General features: G+C 49.3%; 1 protein-coding gene across 1 annotated transcript; it reads left to right on the forward strand.

Annotated features, from left to right (window-relative positions):
• Positions 1-711: 711 nt before the first annotated feature.
• Fam89a (family with sequence similarity 89 member A) lies at positions 712-16,877 on the forward strand. The gene is made up of 2 exons (XM_059262483.1): positions 712-987; positions 15,808-16,877. Exons 1-2 carry the CDS (start codon positions 718-720, stop codon positions 16,066-16,068), a joined length of 531 nt encoding a protein of 176 aa, XP_059118466.1. The 5' UTR covers positions 712-717; the 3' UTR covers positions 16,069-16,877.
• Positions 16,878-19,563: the final 2,686 nt, after the last annotated feature.

Raw genomic sequence — 19,563 nt, forward strand, 5'->3', positions numbered from 1 at the left:
TTCAGGAAACCTTGACATCCACAGAGGCGGCAAATAAGCCCCTGTGAATGAGCACTGGGCGCTGTTGTGGCTGGGGCCAGCACTCTGGGTCATCACTCTCACGCTGAGGCGCAGGCATTCCCGGGGTTGGGCGCTGGAACTGGGCCCCCTTGGTTGATAGAAGCTGTTTCAATGGCTGGTCAGAGTTAAGCCAGCGAGGCTAGACTCATCCAGTCAGGAGCCTGTCTGGAGTGCAGAAGACCACTAGGGTTTGGGGTGCAGAATGGGGGGTGGGAACAGCGCTGGTCGGGTGGGCCTGGGCCTGGAAGTGGGGTTCAGAGGGGAAGGGAGATGACCAGCTGGAGGTGGGGTGCACAGGGCTGGAGTAGGACTGGAAAGTGGAATATAGGCAGGTGGAGACCCGCTGCAGATGTGATGAAGAAGGGAGGGGACTGACTGCATGAGGGGGTTCACGGAGCTGAGACTTAAGGTGTCCGGGGGTGGTTGGTCCGGGGTGCAGATGGGTGGAGATGGAGCTGGAGGCCAGCCGGCCTTCAGGGAGCCACCTCAGGGCGAGCAGCAGGGAGCCGAGGAGGGGGCGGGCCCCGAGGAGGGGCGGAGACCAGGGGGCCGGGCAGCGGGCGGGCCTCGGGCGGGCGGGAAGTGGGTGGGGACCCGCGGGGCTCCGGGGACCTCGGCTGAGCTGCGCGCGCCTGTGTTGGTTGGCGCCGCGGCGAGATGAGCGGGGCAGGGTCGGCGGGCACGTCCCGGGGGCTGCGGGTAGACGGGCTGCCGCCGCTACCCAAAAGCCTGAGCGGGCTGTTGCACTCGGCGGCGGGCGGCGCGGCGGGCGGCTGGCGGCACCTGGAGCGGCTGTACGCGCAGAAGTCGCGCATCCAGGACGACCTGAGCCGAGGGGGCGCGGGCGGCGGCGGGACGAGGGCTTCGGGGACGAGGACCAAGCCCCCCAACCTGGACGCTGCGCTGGCGCTGTTGCGCAAGGAGATGGTAAGGACTAGGCGCCATGGGTCCCGTCGGGGCACAGTCTCCTCTGGTCCCTGAAAGTCCGTGCTCCCCTCTCGGATTTCCCGCGGCTGGACATCCACGCCCAGGACTGCCTTAGATTCTGGGGTCCTCCTGGGCCAGGCCAGGGCGCGTCATAGTCTGCCTACCGGGTCCCAGGAGAAACAGGCTTCCTGTGAGCCTGCAGATCGGTGTGGACAGCAGATGGATGGCCGGGCCCCTCCCCGGCTGCCCGCCAGGAATCCGATTACCGGCACGGAAGCCGTGCTCCGGCCGGGTGAAGTCCTTACGTCTGGTCTCAAACAATGGGGTTTAGTTTTTCTCCGTCCTGCGAAGTGCAGTAGGTGTTCCTGGACCAGGACTCGCGATTCAGGGTGACGCCAGGGCAGGGATTTGGGCCACAGGGAGCCCTGTCCCAGCTTGCTTCCTGCGGCAGGCCAGGTAGGGAGGGACAGAGACATCCACCCAAGACTCTGCCCTCTTTCCTTTCCCCTAGTCCAAGATCCACTGGGCCAGGTAAATACTAAAGAAATCTAATATAAGAAAACTGTTTATCCTGATAATAAATTTGCCAAAGAAAGTTAGAGGAGTTGACTCCTTTAATCATCCAGTGCGTTTTACATATGGTTTAAAAAATTAGATTTCTGCTGCTTTCTTTTTTATTTTATTTTTATTTATTTATTTATTTATTTATTTATTTATTTATTTATTTATTTATTATTTTTTATTTTTTATTTTTTGGTTTTTCGAGACAGGGTTTCTCTGTGTAGCTTTGCGCCTTTCCTGGAACTCACTTGGTAGTCCAGGCTGGCCTCGAACTCACAGAGATCCGCCTGCCTCTGCCTCCCGAGTGCTGGGATTAAAGGCCTGTGCCACCACCGCCCGGCTTCTGCTGCTTTCTTAAGTCTACCCTGCAAACTAAGACTTAATTGAATCCACTATGCAATCTTTTTTTTTTCCCCCTCCGAAATGGAATTTCTCTGTGTAGCTTTGGAGCTTGTCCTGGAACTCGCTCTGTAGACCAGGACAGTCTCAAACTCACAGAGATCCTCCTGGCTCTGCCCCCACCCCCACCCGAGTGCTGGGATTAAAGGCGGGTGCCACCACTGCCCGGCCACTATGCAGTCTTAATGCTTTTTCATCATGGAAGTGATGTCTAATTCTCTCTGAAAAGATTTCCTGAGTTTCTTACAGTTCTTCTAAGTTCCGAACTAGCCACCTTTCTTTATTAATAACCACTATTTGGAGTCTAGCACATCCGGCAAATTGCAATTGATTAAATACATCCATACCTAGTGTGTTTACGGCCTAAACTTGGACATAACATGAACCTCTGTGTAAAATAAGAAGACTGTCCCCTAGGTGTTGGAGTTTTGTTTTTATTTTTTTTTCTTGCATAAGATGCAGGATGACTTCTGGCTCTGAAGCTCTACTTTATAAACATGCTAGGGAGGCTGGGGAGCCCTGCTGCATTCCCGAAGGGATTTCCCAGGTCCCTCCTGATGTGACTAAAGTATGGAACCTTATAATTATGCCTTGGGCGGTAGCTCCGAAGCTCACCTGTAGGAAATGAGTGGCTGTCAGTCTGCCTGATAACAGTGTGAAAGGTAGGGTTTGGCTACAGGCCCTGACAGGCCCTTCCAGAAAACCATCTCGAGGATTTTCAGTCTGTCTTGCAGCTCAAGAGACTTACTGACCTGGGGGAACAGTGAGGTTTCTGCGATAACTCATGTCTTGCTTAAACAAGAACGGGCTTTCATTTCCAGAGCCTCCTGCAGAATGTCTGTGTTGATCTATTTAATTTGAAGGCCTGAGGTCAAATCTGTGGTGGGGATATAATTCCATGTCGGGACAGGATGTGACATATGCCTGAGGGAAACAGCTCCCTGTGAGCATAGAGAGAGAGAGTGTCCCCCGGATTGAGTGAGGGGGTTCTTCTCCATGGGGTTTCAGAGTCTGAGGTGGGAAGGCCTCAGGAGACAGGAAGAGAACACCGAGACAGCAGAGAGTGGAGCAGTGAGCCTCCAGCTTGACTGCCAGGAGTTTGAACAAGAGACACTTAGGAGGGTGGCCATGTGGCTGTGGGAAGCGAGGGTCACAGGTCATCAGCAGGAGTAGAAACTTTGAGGTGTGCAACAGGAACAGAAGGCTCCTGGGAAACACCCTGGAAGCACCTGGGAGTGATGGGTACAGTGGAAGCCACCTTATTGGCAACAAAACCCCCAGAGTCACAAGAATTGCTAATGAGTCCTCAAAGCTGATAAGGAAAAAGTGAATCAAAGATGACTCAAGGTTTTTGTTTGTTTGTTTACTAATGGGAAGCGTCTTGAAACAACAATTAAGAACCACAGTCCTAAAACTGGGACTATCCGCTCAATGGCAGAGCTCTTGCCCCGCGCACGAGGCCTGTGTTAACTGCTTTTGTCATTGCTCTGACAGAAGGGACGTGAGGGAGGAGGCTTTATCCTGGCTTCCTGTTCCAGGGTACAGTCTAGAGTGGTGAGGAAAGGATACCGGCTGGGGCGTGAGGCAGCTGGCGGCATTCTCTCTGCAGTCCGGATTCGAAGAGATGAATGCTGGTGCTCAGCTTGATTTTCTCCCTTTCTTCAGCCTGGGATCCAAGGCCATGGCAAGATATTACCCATGGGTAGGATGGGTCTTCCCAATTAATTAATTAACCTCAATTAACTCAATCTAGAAACTCCCTCAGAGATTTCCAGACGTTTCTCTCCTAGGTGGTTCAAGATCCTGTTGACAGTCAATACTAATCATTCCCAGGCCCTGTGTTCAGGTTCAGTATCAAGCAAATCTCCCCATGTCACAGTCCAGCACACAGAGAGATGATTACTGCTAATAGTTGGAGATATGTGAATATTTTGGCTGTATGTAAATATTCTGGTTGAACGTATACCCTGATGTGGTAGGGTGTACCTGTGATCTCACCAGTAGGGAAGCTGAGGAAGGAGGATTATAAGTTTGAGTGCAACCCTGGTTATACAACAAGACCCTATCTTAAAAAAACAAACAAAAGACAAGTGCTTTCTATACATTGTTTAAATCCTTGTGTTTTAGTTTTATCTCTGTTGCTGGGATAATATACCCTCAAAAAACAACTTAAGGAAGAATTTATTCAGCCTACAATTCCAAGTTACAGTCTATCATTTTGGAATGTCAAAGCCATAAGAACCTGAAGCAATTAGTTAGATCCAAGTAGAGAGAATGAATGCATGCATTCATGTTAGTGTTCAGCCCCCTTCCCCCTCTACTTATACAGTTCAGGATCCTCTGCCTAGGGAATGGTATCCGCTCACAGTGGGCTGGGTCATCATATATTAATTACCACATCAATTAACATTCCAGACTATTCTCCATATATTCCACCAGGCCAACCTAATTTAGACAATTTTTGAGACTTTCTTTTCAGGGAGTTCTAAGTTGTGCTACACTGATAATTAGAACTAACCATCACACCTTGTAAATTCTTCAAGGGAGAGGCATTCGACATGTATTTTATATTATTTTTCCTCCTCTTCCTCTTTCTTCCTTTTTGAGACAAGGTCTCACTATATAGCCCTTGGCTGGCCTGGAACTCACAGAAATCCACCTGCCTCTGCCTTTTGAGTGCTGGGATTAAAGACATTCACCAGTACTCCCAGCTTATTTTTTTAATCTCTTTTAGATTTTACTATTTTTAATTAAATGCATGAGTGTATGTATGCATGGGAGTATGTGTACATGAGTGCAAGTGCCCTTGGAGGCCAGAAGGAACTGGATTTACAGGTGGGTGTTGGGAACCGAACTTGGGCCCTCTCCCAGAGCAGTGTGAGATGTTGCTCTCTGAGCCATCTCTCCAGATCCTAATTATATTTTCAAAAGTCAGCTGCTCCCAGCTTAACTCCCTCGAGTTCTCACCCTTCGTTGGGTCTGTGGGGCTCCACAGCCCTGTCTGATCATTGCACTGTCTGGTCTGTACACGCAGTCACATGAAGCGCGAATACCTGGGTCACAGTGTATTTATTCTGCAGCTCAATTTTGGAGGGTGCATTCTGCAAACATGTTTCTGTCACTGTGTATTGTTGGGTCTTCAGTGAATGCAGAGGGTGTATAGTGTGGCGTCGCTGTGTCATTTTGGACCTTGTTATTGGGTTAAAAGGAAGTTTCTTACAGCATTGTGTCAGGGAGAGCGGCTGTTGGGGGAGGGGACTCATGACATGCCATCCGTAGAGGAGTGTGCCGAACAGTTCAGATGCAGAGTTGGAGGGGAGGAAGAGGGCTGGTTGGAGCTGAGGGTGCAAGTGTCCCTTCAAAGGCGGGACACTAATGATAAGAGTTAGGGGAGCAGCTACATGGACTGGAGAGGGCAGGAGCCCTTCCCTCGGGGCAGAGGCTCAGTCCCGAGATTGGTTAACACTGTACTCTCCTCAGACTTGTGCCTTCGATCCATGTTACTTCCTGTTCTAGTAACCCCACGTCTGTGAGATTTTGTCACTCTGAGTCCCTGTAGCCTCCAGGGAAGAGTCCATTTTGAAAGAGCCAAAGGTCACACCAGTGCTTATTGACTGTAAAAGCAACCATTTTTAAAAAAATCCTTTTATTTATTGAGTTTTTGTGGTTGTTTAGTTTTTGAGACCGTCTTACCATTAGCCCCGCCTGGCCTAGAACTCTCTTTTAGTGGTATTTATTTATATTATTATTTTTGAGATGGGATCTCAAATAGCCCAGGTTCTCTTTGAACTATGCAGCTAAGGCTGAACTTGACTCTTGTTCGCTTTTTTTTTTTTTTTAATTTTTCATTTTTTGAGATGGAGTCTTACTATATGGGCCAGACTAACTGAGAACTTGAGGTCTCTGCCTCCCAAATGTGGGGTTTATAGGCGTGCACCACGATGACACCCAGCCTGAAAAGGCCATTTGAAAGCATTGTTCTGGGGCTGGGAAGACAGCCTACTGGGTATAAAGTGCTCGTGGTGTGCAAGCATGAGGATCTGAGTTTGGATCCCCAGAATGCACAGAAAAGCCGGACATGGCAGTGCGAACCTGTAATCCCAGCTCCAGGAGCAGAGACAAAAGAATCTCTGAAGCTCACTGGCCAGCCAGTCCAAAACAGCTCCAGGTTCAGTGGGAGACTCTGTCTCAGAAATAAGCTAGACATGAAACTGAGGAGACATTGATGTTGCTTGCACACGTGCGTGCGCGTGTACACACACACACACACACACACATACACACACAGAGTTTGTTATGTTCTCAACAGAATGGTAGAGTCACATTCTGGATGTTCACAGAGTGAGCATTTGTAAAATGCTGCAGAGGACTAAGGGCAAACAGGAAATCTGGAGATGTGAGTGGATATGGGTGTCTTTACGGTTCCAGACTGCTAGACTTTGACCTATTTACCTCCCTGTGGAGCAGCAGCACCTCAGGCTCGTGTTTACGGACTGAACTCCCAAGTGCTTCATCAGTTGCTCATGCTCCTTCTTCTCCATCTAGTTAAAGCAGCCATCTGTTGCATGTAAATGTCAGAGGGCCCCAGCTCTTGGCACACTGGGCATCTTTCCATCTGCTGAGGCCTCCGAGGAGCAGCAGCCTAGGCAGTCACTGCTGCATCTCAAGGATGCTGGTGCTTCCCACACCCACCCCTTTGTTCTGGGGCTTGATCCCTGCATTACTGAGGCTCTTAATGCTAGGTAGAGGAATGGGAGGTCTTGGAGGGACAACCATGGCCCACTGCAGGTCACTCCAGCGAGCAGCAGCTGGGAGCTTTGAGGTTCCGCTCTTGGTTCCCTGTGGATTCCAGCCTTCCATGATCCTGTGACAGAAACCACACGTGCAGACTGAGCCGGAAGCCAGCCAGTCAGATCCATGCCCAATGCCAGTGCTAGCTGAGGCTTCAGACACGGTGCCTCCCTCCCACACTTGTTTCCATAAAGGTCACTTATTGCTTCATTCCTTCCTGTGCTGGTCCCTGTCCCTGCAGACACAGAACACTAAGATGGTTGTTCTCAGGACGCAGGAGACAGAAGTCCAGGCCTGCCTTCCAGAGCAACAGAAACTCACTAAGGCTTGTTCATTTTATTATTATTTGTTTACGTTTAAGTTTGTGTATGTGTGTGTGTATGTGTGTGTGTGTGCGTGCGTGTGTGCGTGTGTGCGTGCGCGCGCGCGCGTATGTGTCATGTGCAGACATGTCTTGTTGTGCCTGTGGAGGTCAAAGGTCTCTTTGCAGGGGTCAGTTCTCTCCTTCTACCATGTGGGTCCCAGGGATCTAACTCAGGTCGTCAGCCTTGGCAAGAAGCATCCTTACTCACTGAGCCATCTTGCCAGCCCGACCCTGTTCATTTTTATTTGCTCTGTTAACGTCTGTGATTGGCTCTGAGAGCCACAGCTGCCTGGTCGTGCAGGCCTATATATTCTGAGTCTTGTATAAGGGATGAGAAGTGGTGTCCTTGATCAGAGGAGCAAACCTTTCCCCTGTGATCAGAGCTCCATAGTACAGGATAATCTATGGGAAACCGGTCTGTTCCAGCCAGGAACAAGTCGACAGAAGAAGATGACTAAAGCACGTACTGAAGAGCAAGTGTGCAAAGAGGCTGTTGGAGCCAGGCCTGGCGGCTCATCCCTGTAATCTCAGCACCCTAAAGTGGAGGCAGGAGGATCACTGCGAGTTTGAAGCTAGCCTGAGATACACAGTGAGGCCCTGTCTCCAAAAAGCAAATGAAAATCCTACTAGTGATAGAAGTAAATAAACACCATAGAAGATAAATTACAGTGTTCAGCATCCTTTGTAATTGCTGATGTAAAAATGACTGTGCTGTACCTGAAAGACCAGCGAAGACTTGACAGGAGGCTGGCGTGGGCCTCTCTTGCCTGGCTGGCAGAGGCTGGTGCACTTCGTTTTGGAGGTCGGTTTCACAATACCCATGGAATTGAATCTGAAGCTGCCCTTTGGCCCTGTAACTTCATTTCCTTAAAAGCTCTAAAACAGTGCTTTACAGAATGCAAGGGGAAACTGAGGTGCTGTTTTGTTCATGTGAGTGGGGGTACACTGCACGTGAGTCCATGTGGACGTTAGAGGATAGACACCTCGGGCGGTGGCCCTCAAGTGTCAAGCTTTTGTTCTTGACACAGGCTCTCTCGCTGAAGAGGCGAGGGTGGCCGGCCGTCTCAGGGGTCCTCCTCTCTCTGTCTCTCCAGGATTCTGTTACTGACTCCTGTACCACACCAGCTTTTTGCACATGGGCTCTTGGCAGGTCTTTCTGCTTGCAAAGAGATGACTCTTAAGGAGTCATCCCTCAGCCCTGCATACTGGATTTGAAGGCATGAGAGGGACCTAGGACATGGGCAGTGTGACGGCTAGCTCTCCAGGCTCTGACCCGTTTTTATAGCTCTGTAGACCTGGGACTCAATGCTGACTGAGCCCTCCTAGCTTGATTAGGGCATCTCCTTCCAGGCCCATCGCACCTCTGTTTTAACCTTGCTTCAGGTTTGAGGCCTGAGGTTGGGGTGTGATGGAAGGACTCGTGAGTCTCCCACCCCACCCCACCGACACTTGTGTCTTCTCCCACACTCGTCATTTTCAGAACGTATCTTACAGATACGATCACACGAGGGAATAGCAATTCTCCTGCATGGGTGTAATAGAGTTTGTTTGTCTTCCAGCCCAGTATTTTGTTCTGTTTTCAGGTTTTTCGAGACAGGGTTTCTCTGTGGAAACCTGGAACAGCCCTGGCTGTCCTGGAACCTGCTTTGTAAACCAGTGTGGCCTCGAAATTGCAGATGTGCCTGCCTCTGCCCCCCCTCCCCGCCCCCAGGAGTGCTCTACCACTCCTGGCCTTCGGCCTTCAGTTGTGACTTAATATATTACCCAGGCTGACCTGTGAGTCACGATCATCTTGCCTCAGCCTCCTGAGTAGTTAGAATTGCAGGTACATACCACTGCACCCAACTGCAGGGCTTTTTTGTTTTAAACAAATATTTATTTTAGGCTGGGTGGGGTAGTGCATGTCTTTAATCCCAGCACTTGGAAGCAGAGACAGGTGTATCTCTGAGTTTGAGGCCAGTCTGACCTACATAGCAAGTTCCAGGACATAGAAAGACCTTGTCTCAAAAATAAATAAATAAATAAATAAATAAATAAATAAGAATAAATAAATAAATAAATAAATAAATAAATAAATAAATAATGTCTATGTGTGTAGACCTGAGTATGTGTGCAACATATGCACGTACCACCTGATTTTGCATGAGCATGTGTGCATGCACTTGTGACTATGTCTATGGAGGCCAGAGGTTGACTTTACATATCTTCCTGAGTCCCTTCCCACTTTATTTTGTGAGACAAGCTTCTCACTGAACCTGGAACTTGCTAATTTTGGCCAGACTAGCTGTTCCAGGCATCCTCCTGTCTCTGCCTACCAAGCTAGGATTACAGGTGTGCACCGCCACACCCAGCTTTTACTTGAGTTTTGGGGATCGAACTCAGGTCAGCATGCTTTCGAGACAAGCTCTTTATCTACTGAGCCATCTCCTCATCCCTTGCACAATAATTTTTTAACTCTGACAAGGGACAGTGGGCATCATCTCCTAGAGGTCTTTGTGTGACACTCATAGGCTAATACTCCCTCACCCCCCACCCTTATTGCCTGCTTCCCACCTCCTACACCTGGCCAGGAGTAAGAACATTTCCCTATGTGTTTGTTTGGCTTTGAATCTTCACTGTAGTTGGGAAGAAGTTGCTTTCCTGTTTAGTTTTGTAAATAGAGTAGTGTATCATTCTTGTTTTTGTTGTTGTTGTTGTCTGATTTTGAACCTTGAATGAGAAATAATTTATACTGTGGAGCTCAGGTAGACTGTGCTTGGCACACCATTGATTGGATGGAGGTGGGGGTCCCACTGGTATAAGTAGGTAACAAGCTAATTAAAACAAGGGAATTATTCCTAAAAGGTACTTTTTTTTTTTTTTTGAGACAGGGTCTCATTATGTATCTGTCTCTGGTTAGAACTCACTGTGTAGACCAGGCTGGCCTTGGACTCACAGAGATCCTCCTGCCTCTGCCTCCCCAGTGCTAGGATCACAGGTATGTGTTGTTTTTAACTAAGTCTATCATTCAATTTTACCAATAAAGTCTTCAAAGCCAGATGCTGGGGTGAAAACCCACTAGCTCAGAGAGGCAGAGAAAGCTGACCTTCCGCTGCCGCTGCCACTCACCATCGTTGTTGCTGCTGCGCCGTTGTTACCACCGCAGAAAAGGGGGCTTTTCCTACTCTGTCTCAAACAAAAAACTCCTCCAACCATATCTCCTCGCCTTCTGCTTCCTGTGCATCTCGCTCTTCCCGGCCTCCCAACTTCCCCTCACTCTCTATGGTCACTTCCAGTCAACTGGTTGCTTGCTCTGCCTCTTGATCTATGGTTGATTTTATTTGAACATAATCTTGGGGTTCACAATGTGATCAAATATCCCGCAACAGGTGTGCACAACCATGCCAAGCTAATATGTCTTAATATTTTAATGTTTTGAGTCAGCAAAAATTTCCTTTTCCCCCCCAGTATTTTGTGTATGTGTGTGTGTGTACATCCTGTTTGTGAGTGTGCGTGCTCCTGTGTGGAGGCCAGAGGATACCGTCAGGTGTCTTCCTCTGGTCCTCTCCACCCTGTGTTCTGAGATACGGTCTCCCACTGAACCTGAGATTCACTGATTTGGGTGGAATGACTCCAGTGAGCTCCAGGCGTCCCACTCTGCCTTCTCAGTGCTGGGGTTATATTACAGGGGTGATGCTGCTCACAGATAGCCACCTGCCTCAGCCTCCTGAGTGCTGAGACTAAAGCTGTGCACCACCACACCTGGCTATGGCTGGCTTTTAAAAGTGTGGGTTGGGGGCATCATTTTTGCATGGCAAGCACTTTACAGACTGAGCCATCTCTCTAGACCCAAAAGGTTCCTCTGGACAGAGGATGGTGGTGAGCACCTGTCACTCCAGCACTTGGGAGGCAGAAACAAGAGGATCGGGGGTTCAAGGTCATCTTTGCTGTAAATTGAGTTGACGCCAGCCAGGGCTCCATGAGAACCGGTCTAAAGAAAGAAAAGCTTCTAGGCCTCTTAAGCCCCAGCCACCTAGTGATGAGCCCCTCTCCGCCAGCCTCAGTGAGTTTCTGGGACTCTACTGACCCTCAGCCCAGCAGGGAGCCACCATCCTGTCTGAGATAATTCCTGCAACTGAGCCTATTGTTAAATTCCCTTAGAGCAGTGGTTCTCAACCTTCCTAACGCTGCGACCCTTTAATACAGTTCCTCATGTTGTGGTGGCCCCAAACATATATATATATATATGTTGTGGTGACCCCAAACATGTGTATATATATATATAGCCACTTCATAACTGTAATGATCTGATATGCAACCCTAAAGAGGTTGAGACCCACAGGTTGAGAACCCTTGTCCTAGTGAAAGGCCACAGATCTGGCAGCAGGGGGATGAGGAGAGAGAATGGCAGAGAGGAAGCAGGCAGCCCCAGCAGAGGAGGGAAGGATAACCAGCTTGCAGGGACTAAACTGGCCCTCATCATCATGCCCTACTGTAAGTCACAATAAAGGATGGGAAACCACAGGGGCTGAGGTGACTATGATTTGTGGAAATGAGCCTAAAGTTTTCAAAATGCCTCCAGAAGAAAGCTGTCCTTTCTAAATCCTACGAAGTTGTGCTTCAGGGACACGTGGGTGGGTGTTTTGGGCTTGCTTATGGGTAAGGAAGGGGATAATTCCTTAACAATTTTTTCCTGGAAGGGCGGAGTTGCTCTTGCCCATGGGGTGACTTCATAATGTCCTGTAGTTTAGTCCTGGGGCATGCTCTCCTCCTTGTCCTCATCCAGACCCCTTAGCAAAGAATCTTCTGGAGGAGCCAGGCTGGCCCACCGTGCCCCTCTCAAGCTGATGACAGGAGCCATGTAGGCATGCCGTAAGCACACAGCACTGCCTGTCCTGCCATGGCCTCTGGGTTCCCGCTCTAACATGACACTACACCAGGACAGATCTTTGTATTCATTCAGTCATCTAGAACCAGCTATGCTGAAGACTGCCTGTGCTGGCTAGAATGTCACTGTCACTTACCTTATACTTCAGGAAAATTCTGCCTAGTGGGAGGAAGTTAGCCTGGTGCCTGGAGCAGTTGTTCTGAGGAGCTGAGGCAGGTGTGATCATGTACTACTGTATTTAGGTAAAATCCTTGCCTGTGCAATGGGCACGTGTTTGGCTGTGTAACAGGTGTGTCAGAACCATGCTGTATCTCTAGGCGGGTCAGGTGTTTCTAGGCCAGTGTCACACCCAATGACAGGGCAGCTCTGTGAATCATCCCTGTGTGCCAGTGCAGGGAGGTCCGTTCAGATTCTCCACTTACCACCGTGTGCTGGGCACGTCCTTGGGCATGTCCTTGGGTATCCAGGAAGACTTCATTTGGAAGAACCCGGCACCATGAGTCTTGGGTGACATGGGATCACGACCTTGTCATCCAACAGAGTTTCAGAGCTGAGGCTTTTGTCTCACCCTGGGCTGACCCCGTGGGTCCCCAGAGGGTGAACATTACCGTCTGCTCAGAGCCCCTTCGGCCTTCCTGTGGTCTGTTCTTGACATGAGAAGCAGTCTTGGTGTCTTTCACTTGATGGTGAAGCAGTGACTGGGTAGGAGACATGTATCATAGGAGCCTCTTCTTAATACTTTAAGCAAACACAGGTATGAATCTTGGAAGGTGCGGCTTTATCAAAGATAAATTTGAGAGCAGACAGGTGTATTTGACTTACTTAGTCAGAACCTTGAGCCGTGGAGGTTGTGATCATATCTGCAATAGAATCTTGGCACGTAGGAGCCATGCACAGGAAGGATTTGGCCAGAACATCCCAATGAAAACAGCCAACAGGCTGTTTTGTCTTCCGATGCTATCACTATGTAGCTCAGGCTGGCCTCAAACTCACAATCCTCCTGCCTCAGCTTCCCAAGTGCTGGGATGTCAGCCATGCTCTACCCTGCCTGACTTGGCTGTTTGCTCTTTTTAGGCCAGAGGATGTGGTCTGCCTTCAGATATCTAAAGTGTGGTTAGGAAAGAGTGACATTAGGTCTGTTTGCATGTGGGGTGGTCACACCTAGGCTTGGGCTCTCCAGGCTGGACGCTGGAGAGGTTGTGACTTTGTGTAATAAGGTTACATCTGATTGAAATCCTCCTTAAGCCTGACGTTAGCATCCCAGGTCTGGGCCTACTGGAGTCTTTCTCTTTCCCTGGGCCATTCTTTTTTTTTTTTTTCTTTTCTTTTTTTTTTTTTTTGTTTGTTTGTTTCAAGACAGGGTTCCTCTGTGTAGCTTTTGCACCTTTCCTGGATCTCGTTCTGTAGACCAGGCTGGCCTCGAACTCACAGAGATCCGCCTGTCTCTGCCTGCCGAGTACTGGGATTAAAGGCGTGCGCCACCACCGCCCAGCTTCCCTGGGCCATTCTGGTGGTAGCTTTCATCTTGTCTGACCCGGGTGGCTGCTTTGCAGGAAGCAGAGGGTGCTTTTTCAAGCTGCTAACACGGTGCTTGGCCTGTTAAAGGTTGAGGTGTGCAGGCTCCCCTGCAGTTCTGAGCATCATCCCCTCCCTGGGTTTAGGCTTGATGGAACCCAGGCTTTTCTGGACCTGGCTGCTTCTCGCCATAGGGCAGGCAGTAGGGAGAGAGGAAGGTGAGGATGATCAATTGCTGCCTGCCATTCCCACACATTTCTTGTCCCCTGCCACTTGTTTTAGTGAAATGTCCAGCAGGTTGGTATAAGGCTGCATCTTCAGTTCATAGTTCATTGTCTTGGGGGAGGGATCACACTAGGCCCTGTCTAGAAGAGAGAGTGTCTGAACTCTGCCATGCCTGGAAAACCCTGAGGCAAATGGGGTTGCTTACAAGTGTGCCACGCCACACTGACCAGTGAGATCCTGTCCCTGGCCAGGGGTAATGTGCTGCCTGAGAACAACAGATGTGAGGGCTTGCCAGGGTTACAAGGAAGTCACGTGTGGGTCTTCTCTGAGTGTGGGTGTGGGAAGCAGTCATGTCTCCAGGACCTGGTGCCACGGACTGGGTCTCAGCTGGAACACCAGACCGAGGGAGAACGGGGTGAAGGTACTCAGGATAAGTGAGATTCGGCGAATGACAGACAGACACAGACACCAGAGTATGCTGTGAAACTGCTGCAATTTTACTCAGACCAAGCAGTGTTTTTATACATTCAATCGGCAATTGAATGTATAACATGGCAATCGGCCAGTGGGGCGATAGACATAGAATTAACAATGTGGTCACACAATTTTCTCAGAATGACTAACAGATCTCATGCATACAGGTGTTATTTTTCTCTTTTGTGGTTCCTCATCCAGACAGAGAACATTACGGCCCTAGCTGAAGTTTTCCTTCTACATAATTATTAGACCTTTGTTTTGTATCAAAGTTAAACCCTTCCCACCATCGTTCTCACCATGGTTTCATTTGTGTGAAAATATTTAACCTTTGTCTGCAGGTGGGAAGGCACCAGGGGGGGTTGGGACCTAGCTATTCTTTCCATGAACTGTAACTTATGCCATTCTGTTTTCATACTATTATGATTCACCCATTGGTTCCCATGTTTATCATAAGCTCCCGTAAAGGGCAATGGCTCCAAATAATTATTATATCTAGGATTAAAGTTAGGGGGTTGCCACCACCGGCCCTTGATGAGAAACTTTATTTGTCCCTGGATAATTCTTGTAGGAATGGCTAATTCCTGTAACTGCTTCCTTGTAGCTGCTGTTGGCTGTGCGTGTGGATTGCTTATGAGTTCCTGGACTTTTACTTTTATTCTCTCTTCACTAGAATCTTCGTCCCTCTGAGTCATAAGTTCTTTTTGCTCTAAATCATTCATAAATTCCCCCAAACTTCTAGGACCCTCTTTAACTGTTTGCCTAAAAGCTTGAATTATAGGTGGGGGTATTGAGGCCACTTTTGAGGAATCATTATTCTCTTTATGGGGCACATCAGGAACATTGAGAGTTAACTTCCCGAAATCAATACACAAGGAAACAGCAATAGTCACAGCTGCAAAGAGAAAAAGGCAGAGTGCCAGCCAGCCTCTGCAAGCAGATTTTGCGTGGTTCCGTGTAGCCTGGCACCATGATTCGGGCAGATTGATAAGGGGTCGCCGGGGGCATAGACCCGAGGGCCGCGAGCCCCCCTTTTCCCACGTAACCACCTCATCCAAGGCATTTGTCACGCGGGCGACACCGTCGTGGGCGTGGCAACCTGGCATCCACAATGAAACCTGCTGAGGTGCCCAGAACATGCCCTGCTGTTGCTTCACTGGGTGTGTCTGGAGCGCCAGGGCAAATTCAGGCTGGGCTCACTGCCCCCAGGTATGGACTCACCCACTCAGGTCTGGGGTATGGCATGACACAGTGGAAGTACGTGTCCACCTGGATTGGAATTCCACAGCGTCCCATTGATGCTGCCTGCCTTAAGCCTTCCTGAGGGAAGGAATGTACTAGCCCAGGCAGATTTCTTTCTTTCTTTTTTTTAAAGATTTATTTATTTATTATGTATACAGCATGTATGACTGCAGGCCAGAAGAGGGCACCAGATCTCATTACAGATGGTTGTGAGCCACCATGTGGTTGCTGGGAATTGAACTCAGGACCTCTGGAAAAGCAGTCAGTGCTCTTAACCTCTGAGCCATCTCTCCAGCACCCCCCAGGCAGATTTCTAGTTGGGTATTGAACTAAAATTCAATTTTAGCACTGACTTAGCTTCCCCCCCCCCCCTTCCCTCAAGGTTGGCCTCCGACAGCTCGACATGTCCTTGCTCTGCCAGCTCTACAGCCTCTATGAGTCCATTCAGGAGTACAAGGGAGCGTGCCAGGCAGCCTCCAGCCTGGACTGCACCTATGCATTGGAGAATGGCTTCTTCGATGACGAGGAGGACTTCCAGGAGCAGGGCTCTCTCCAAGAAGACCAGGGCCGAGGCCCTCCCCGGGACTTGTCCCTGCCTGTTACCCATCTCTCCAACAGTGACTGGATTCTGGAGTCCATCTAGCACCTCTGGAGTCTATCAGCACAGACAGACCGGCGGCATCTGTTTCTCTTCTTGCAAGAAAGTACGTCAGCCTCTTCATGGTGGACAGTCCACGGGCATGTGGGAACATGTGCCACTGGTTTAACTTGTGGGTGAGTGTGGAGTCTGTTGACAAGCGGGACAGCCTGCTTAGTTGGCCACAGGGTCTTCCCAGATGACCTAGAGGCACGTTACAATATCCTTGCCACCTTTAGTAACACCTGTCGGAAGCTGTGACAAAAGGGTTCCACGTGGAAAGCCTTCATGGGCACTTCGGGTGAGGTTGCTCTCAGCCCGCTTCTTTGTAGATGGCAGGTGTGTTATGTCCTCTCTGGTTTAGGAATGCCACACAGGCATGTGAAATATGAAAACCACCATTTCCCTGCCCAGAGTTCCCAAGGCAGTCTGCATCTGTTCTTGCTGTTACTGAGCTGATAGCTTCTTTGCTCAGATTTATTTGGAAGTTTCATCGCTGATTCATGAGAGCTTTCCAGAAGGAGGAAATATTCTGCCACTCTGGTCAATTTGCTTTTCCGCAACTACCAAAATTGATATCAGGCATAGGTAGAGGGAAAAGACTGGAATGAATATACATTGAATGGAGAGAGAAAACAAACCTGCGACAAGCTAATATTTGTATCGCTCACCATAAGTGAGTGACTGTTTATGGCTACAGACCTGATTGTAAATGTCAGTGCTGGACAGTAATCCTTCCAAACAGTAGTTACCTGAAGCCTTAATAATATTTATTAAAACACTTCATGAGAGCATCACACTGTAGGCGAAACATGGATAAACATGGATAAAATGCTCAACTGTCTCTTGTCATGTATCATTTTGTTTGGGGGGTCTGGGGATGTGGCTCAGTGGATCCAGTGAGTCCCTAGCATATATGAGGCCTGGGGTTTGACCTTAGTATCATGTCAACTGGGCATGATGGTGTATGCCTATAATCCCAGGACTGAGGTGGAGGTAGAAGGATCAGAGGTTCAAGGTCACCCTTGGCAATACAGAGAGTTTAGGGCCATTCTGGGCTGTCCTTTCTCAAAACAAAAATTGTATTGAGTTCAGACTTACAACCTGCATGTGAGTCCAATATAACGCATAATAAAAGAAACTTAGGACTTCTTTGGCCATTAAATGAACTTCAGAAGATATATTTATTTCTCTGTTAAGTTTGGACAGTCATTTCATTGGTACCAGGCCACATTTACACCAAGATTTCACCTTGTTTCTCACAGCATGCCAAGTTCCTTGGTCCTCTTTTCGTGAGCAGTCTGCTCAACAGTGCCCTCTTGAGGCCAACAGGGGGAAGTACAATGTAGCAATTGTGTGACCTTTTCCTACTCACCCCAAACGGCACCAGGGACAGACCAAAGCAAGGCTTACACAAAAGTCCGACCTGGCAAACCAATGAGCTTATTCATGTTACTTTGAAGTGTGAGTGATCCCCAAACAGCTACATCATCAAAAGTCCCCCTCCAGGACGGTTGATGACCTCCCTACAGCTGTGTGGAGGAAGGTCCTCTATTCTTCCCCTACCCCGCCCCCAGCAGCTAACCTCTTACACTCTATACACTCTCTCACCTCCAAGACCAGACCAGGAGACCAGATGCTGCTGGGACAGAATTCCACATAGCTGGGAAGGCTTTATAGAATCTCAGGGGAGGGTCGTTAGACACCACCCCCCCACCCCCACCCCGTGAAGGACTGGCAACAGGCCTGATCCTGAGGCTCCCTTTTGGGTGTTACAGCTGCTCGATCCAGGTAAGAACGGCTGTTGTGCTCGGAGGACAGTGTGCTGGTTAGTTTGTCAACACAAGCTTGAGGCATCTTGGAAGAGGGAATGTCAGTTGAGGAATTTTCTCCATCAGACTGACCTGCAGGCATATCTGGAGTGCTTCTTGATGGATGATTGATATGGGAGGGCCCAACCTCCTGCCAGTGGTACCACCCTGAGCAGGTGGTCCTGAACAGTATAAGAAACGCAGCTGATTGAGTCCGAGGGGTCAAGCCGGTAAGCGGCCTTCTCCTCTCAGGGTCTGTGTGTCCTGACGGTGGATTATAATAAGGTATAAGAAGTGCAAACCCTTTGCTCTCCCGAGTTGTTTTTGGTCGGTGTTTTACCACAGCAACAGAAAGCCAACTAGGACAGGCTGCGTTCAGTTACACAGCAACCCAAGCATTACCCCGTCTGCGCTGTAAGAAACTAGGTTAAGACAGAGGAAGACAGGCGTCTCTGCTCAGCATCTCTGTTGGCAGCAGTCCAAGGGATGACAGAATGGTTCAGACAGGATAAAAGATTGAAAGCAGAAAATCTAGTCACCTGCAGGGCCCCGCTTCCGGGCTAAGTCCTGCTTAGCTATGAGATAACCCTAGGTTGGCTGCTCTCTGCCCTGATGGCCTTAAGGTCACTTGGAGAGCTTTGGAAGACCTCCAGCAGCAGTGCCCCACCCCAAATCTGGATCTTAGATGCTGGAGGGTCTGAGCCCGTTAGCAGATGGGAGGTATAGGTCAGTAAAGGCATGTTTCGCCGTGCACCTCTATTATAAACGATCTGGTATTATCTATAACCCCCCAATTACCTACAGCTGCCTTATAAAAATTCACACGACACAATAAAATTGCTTTTTAATGCATTTTGTTTGCTTGGTTTTTGGTTTTGGTTTTGTTTTTGTTTTTGTTTTTGTTTTTTTTGTTTTTCGAGACAGGGTTTCTCTGTGTAGCTTTGCGCCTTTCCTGGAACTCGTTTTGGAGACCAGGCTGGCCTCGAACTCACAGAGATCCGCCTAGCTCTGCCTCCCGAGTGCTGGGATTAAAGGCGTGCGCCACCACCGCCCGGCTGTTTGTTGTTTTTTAAGTGAGTTGACAAGTTAGGACAAAGCAGGGCAGATAACATGAAGCCAGACTTTGGAAAATGGCCACACTGCAGGGAAGACAAAGCATCCTGTTTGTTTTAGGATGCACAGGGCAGCTCTGACCTTGATTCCAATCCAAGCCCAGAGTGAGCTAGCGAGTGAGAAAGCACTATGGAGCAGGTACCTGCCTTTTCCTCCCAAGTGTCCTGCCAAGTGTGTCTGCCCAAGTGTGTCCACCCAAGTGTGTCCTCCCAAGTGTGTCCGCCCAAGTGTGTCCTGCCAAGTGTGTCCTGCCAAGTGTGTCCGCCCAAGGCGACTTCTGGGAAGAGCAGGAACGGTTGTTTTCTTGGTTGGGATTTTGATCAAGGTCTCACTCTGTTGCTCAGGCTGGTCTTGGACTCATGGCATTCCTCCTGCCTCAGCTGTCCACATGTGGAGATTTTAAGACTTGTATCCATCTGCCCCTTGGTCAGAATGGAGTACACCCCACACCACTGGCTGAGGTACTAGAGCTTCGGGCAGTGCCCTTACACCCACAGGTGAGAGCCCTGCTCTCTTTGCAGTGAACACTGCTGCCCTGGTGGATGGGCACAGCTAGTCACCTGGGATTTTGCAGCAG

Source organism: Peromyscus eremicus, chromosome 5 (assembly GCF_949786415.1).
Source record: "Peromyscus eremicus chromosome 5, PerEre_H2_v1, whole genome shotgun sequence".
NCBI classification, from domain to species: domain Eukaryota; kingdom Metazoa; phylum Chordata; class Mammalia; order Rodentia; family Cricetidae; genus Peromyscus; species Peromyscus eremicus.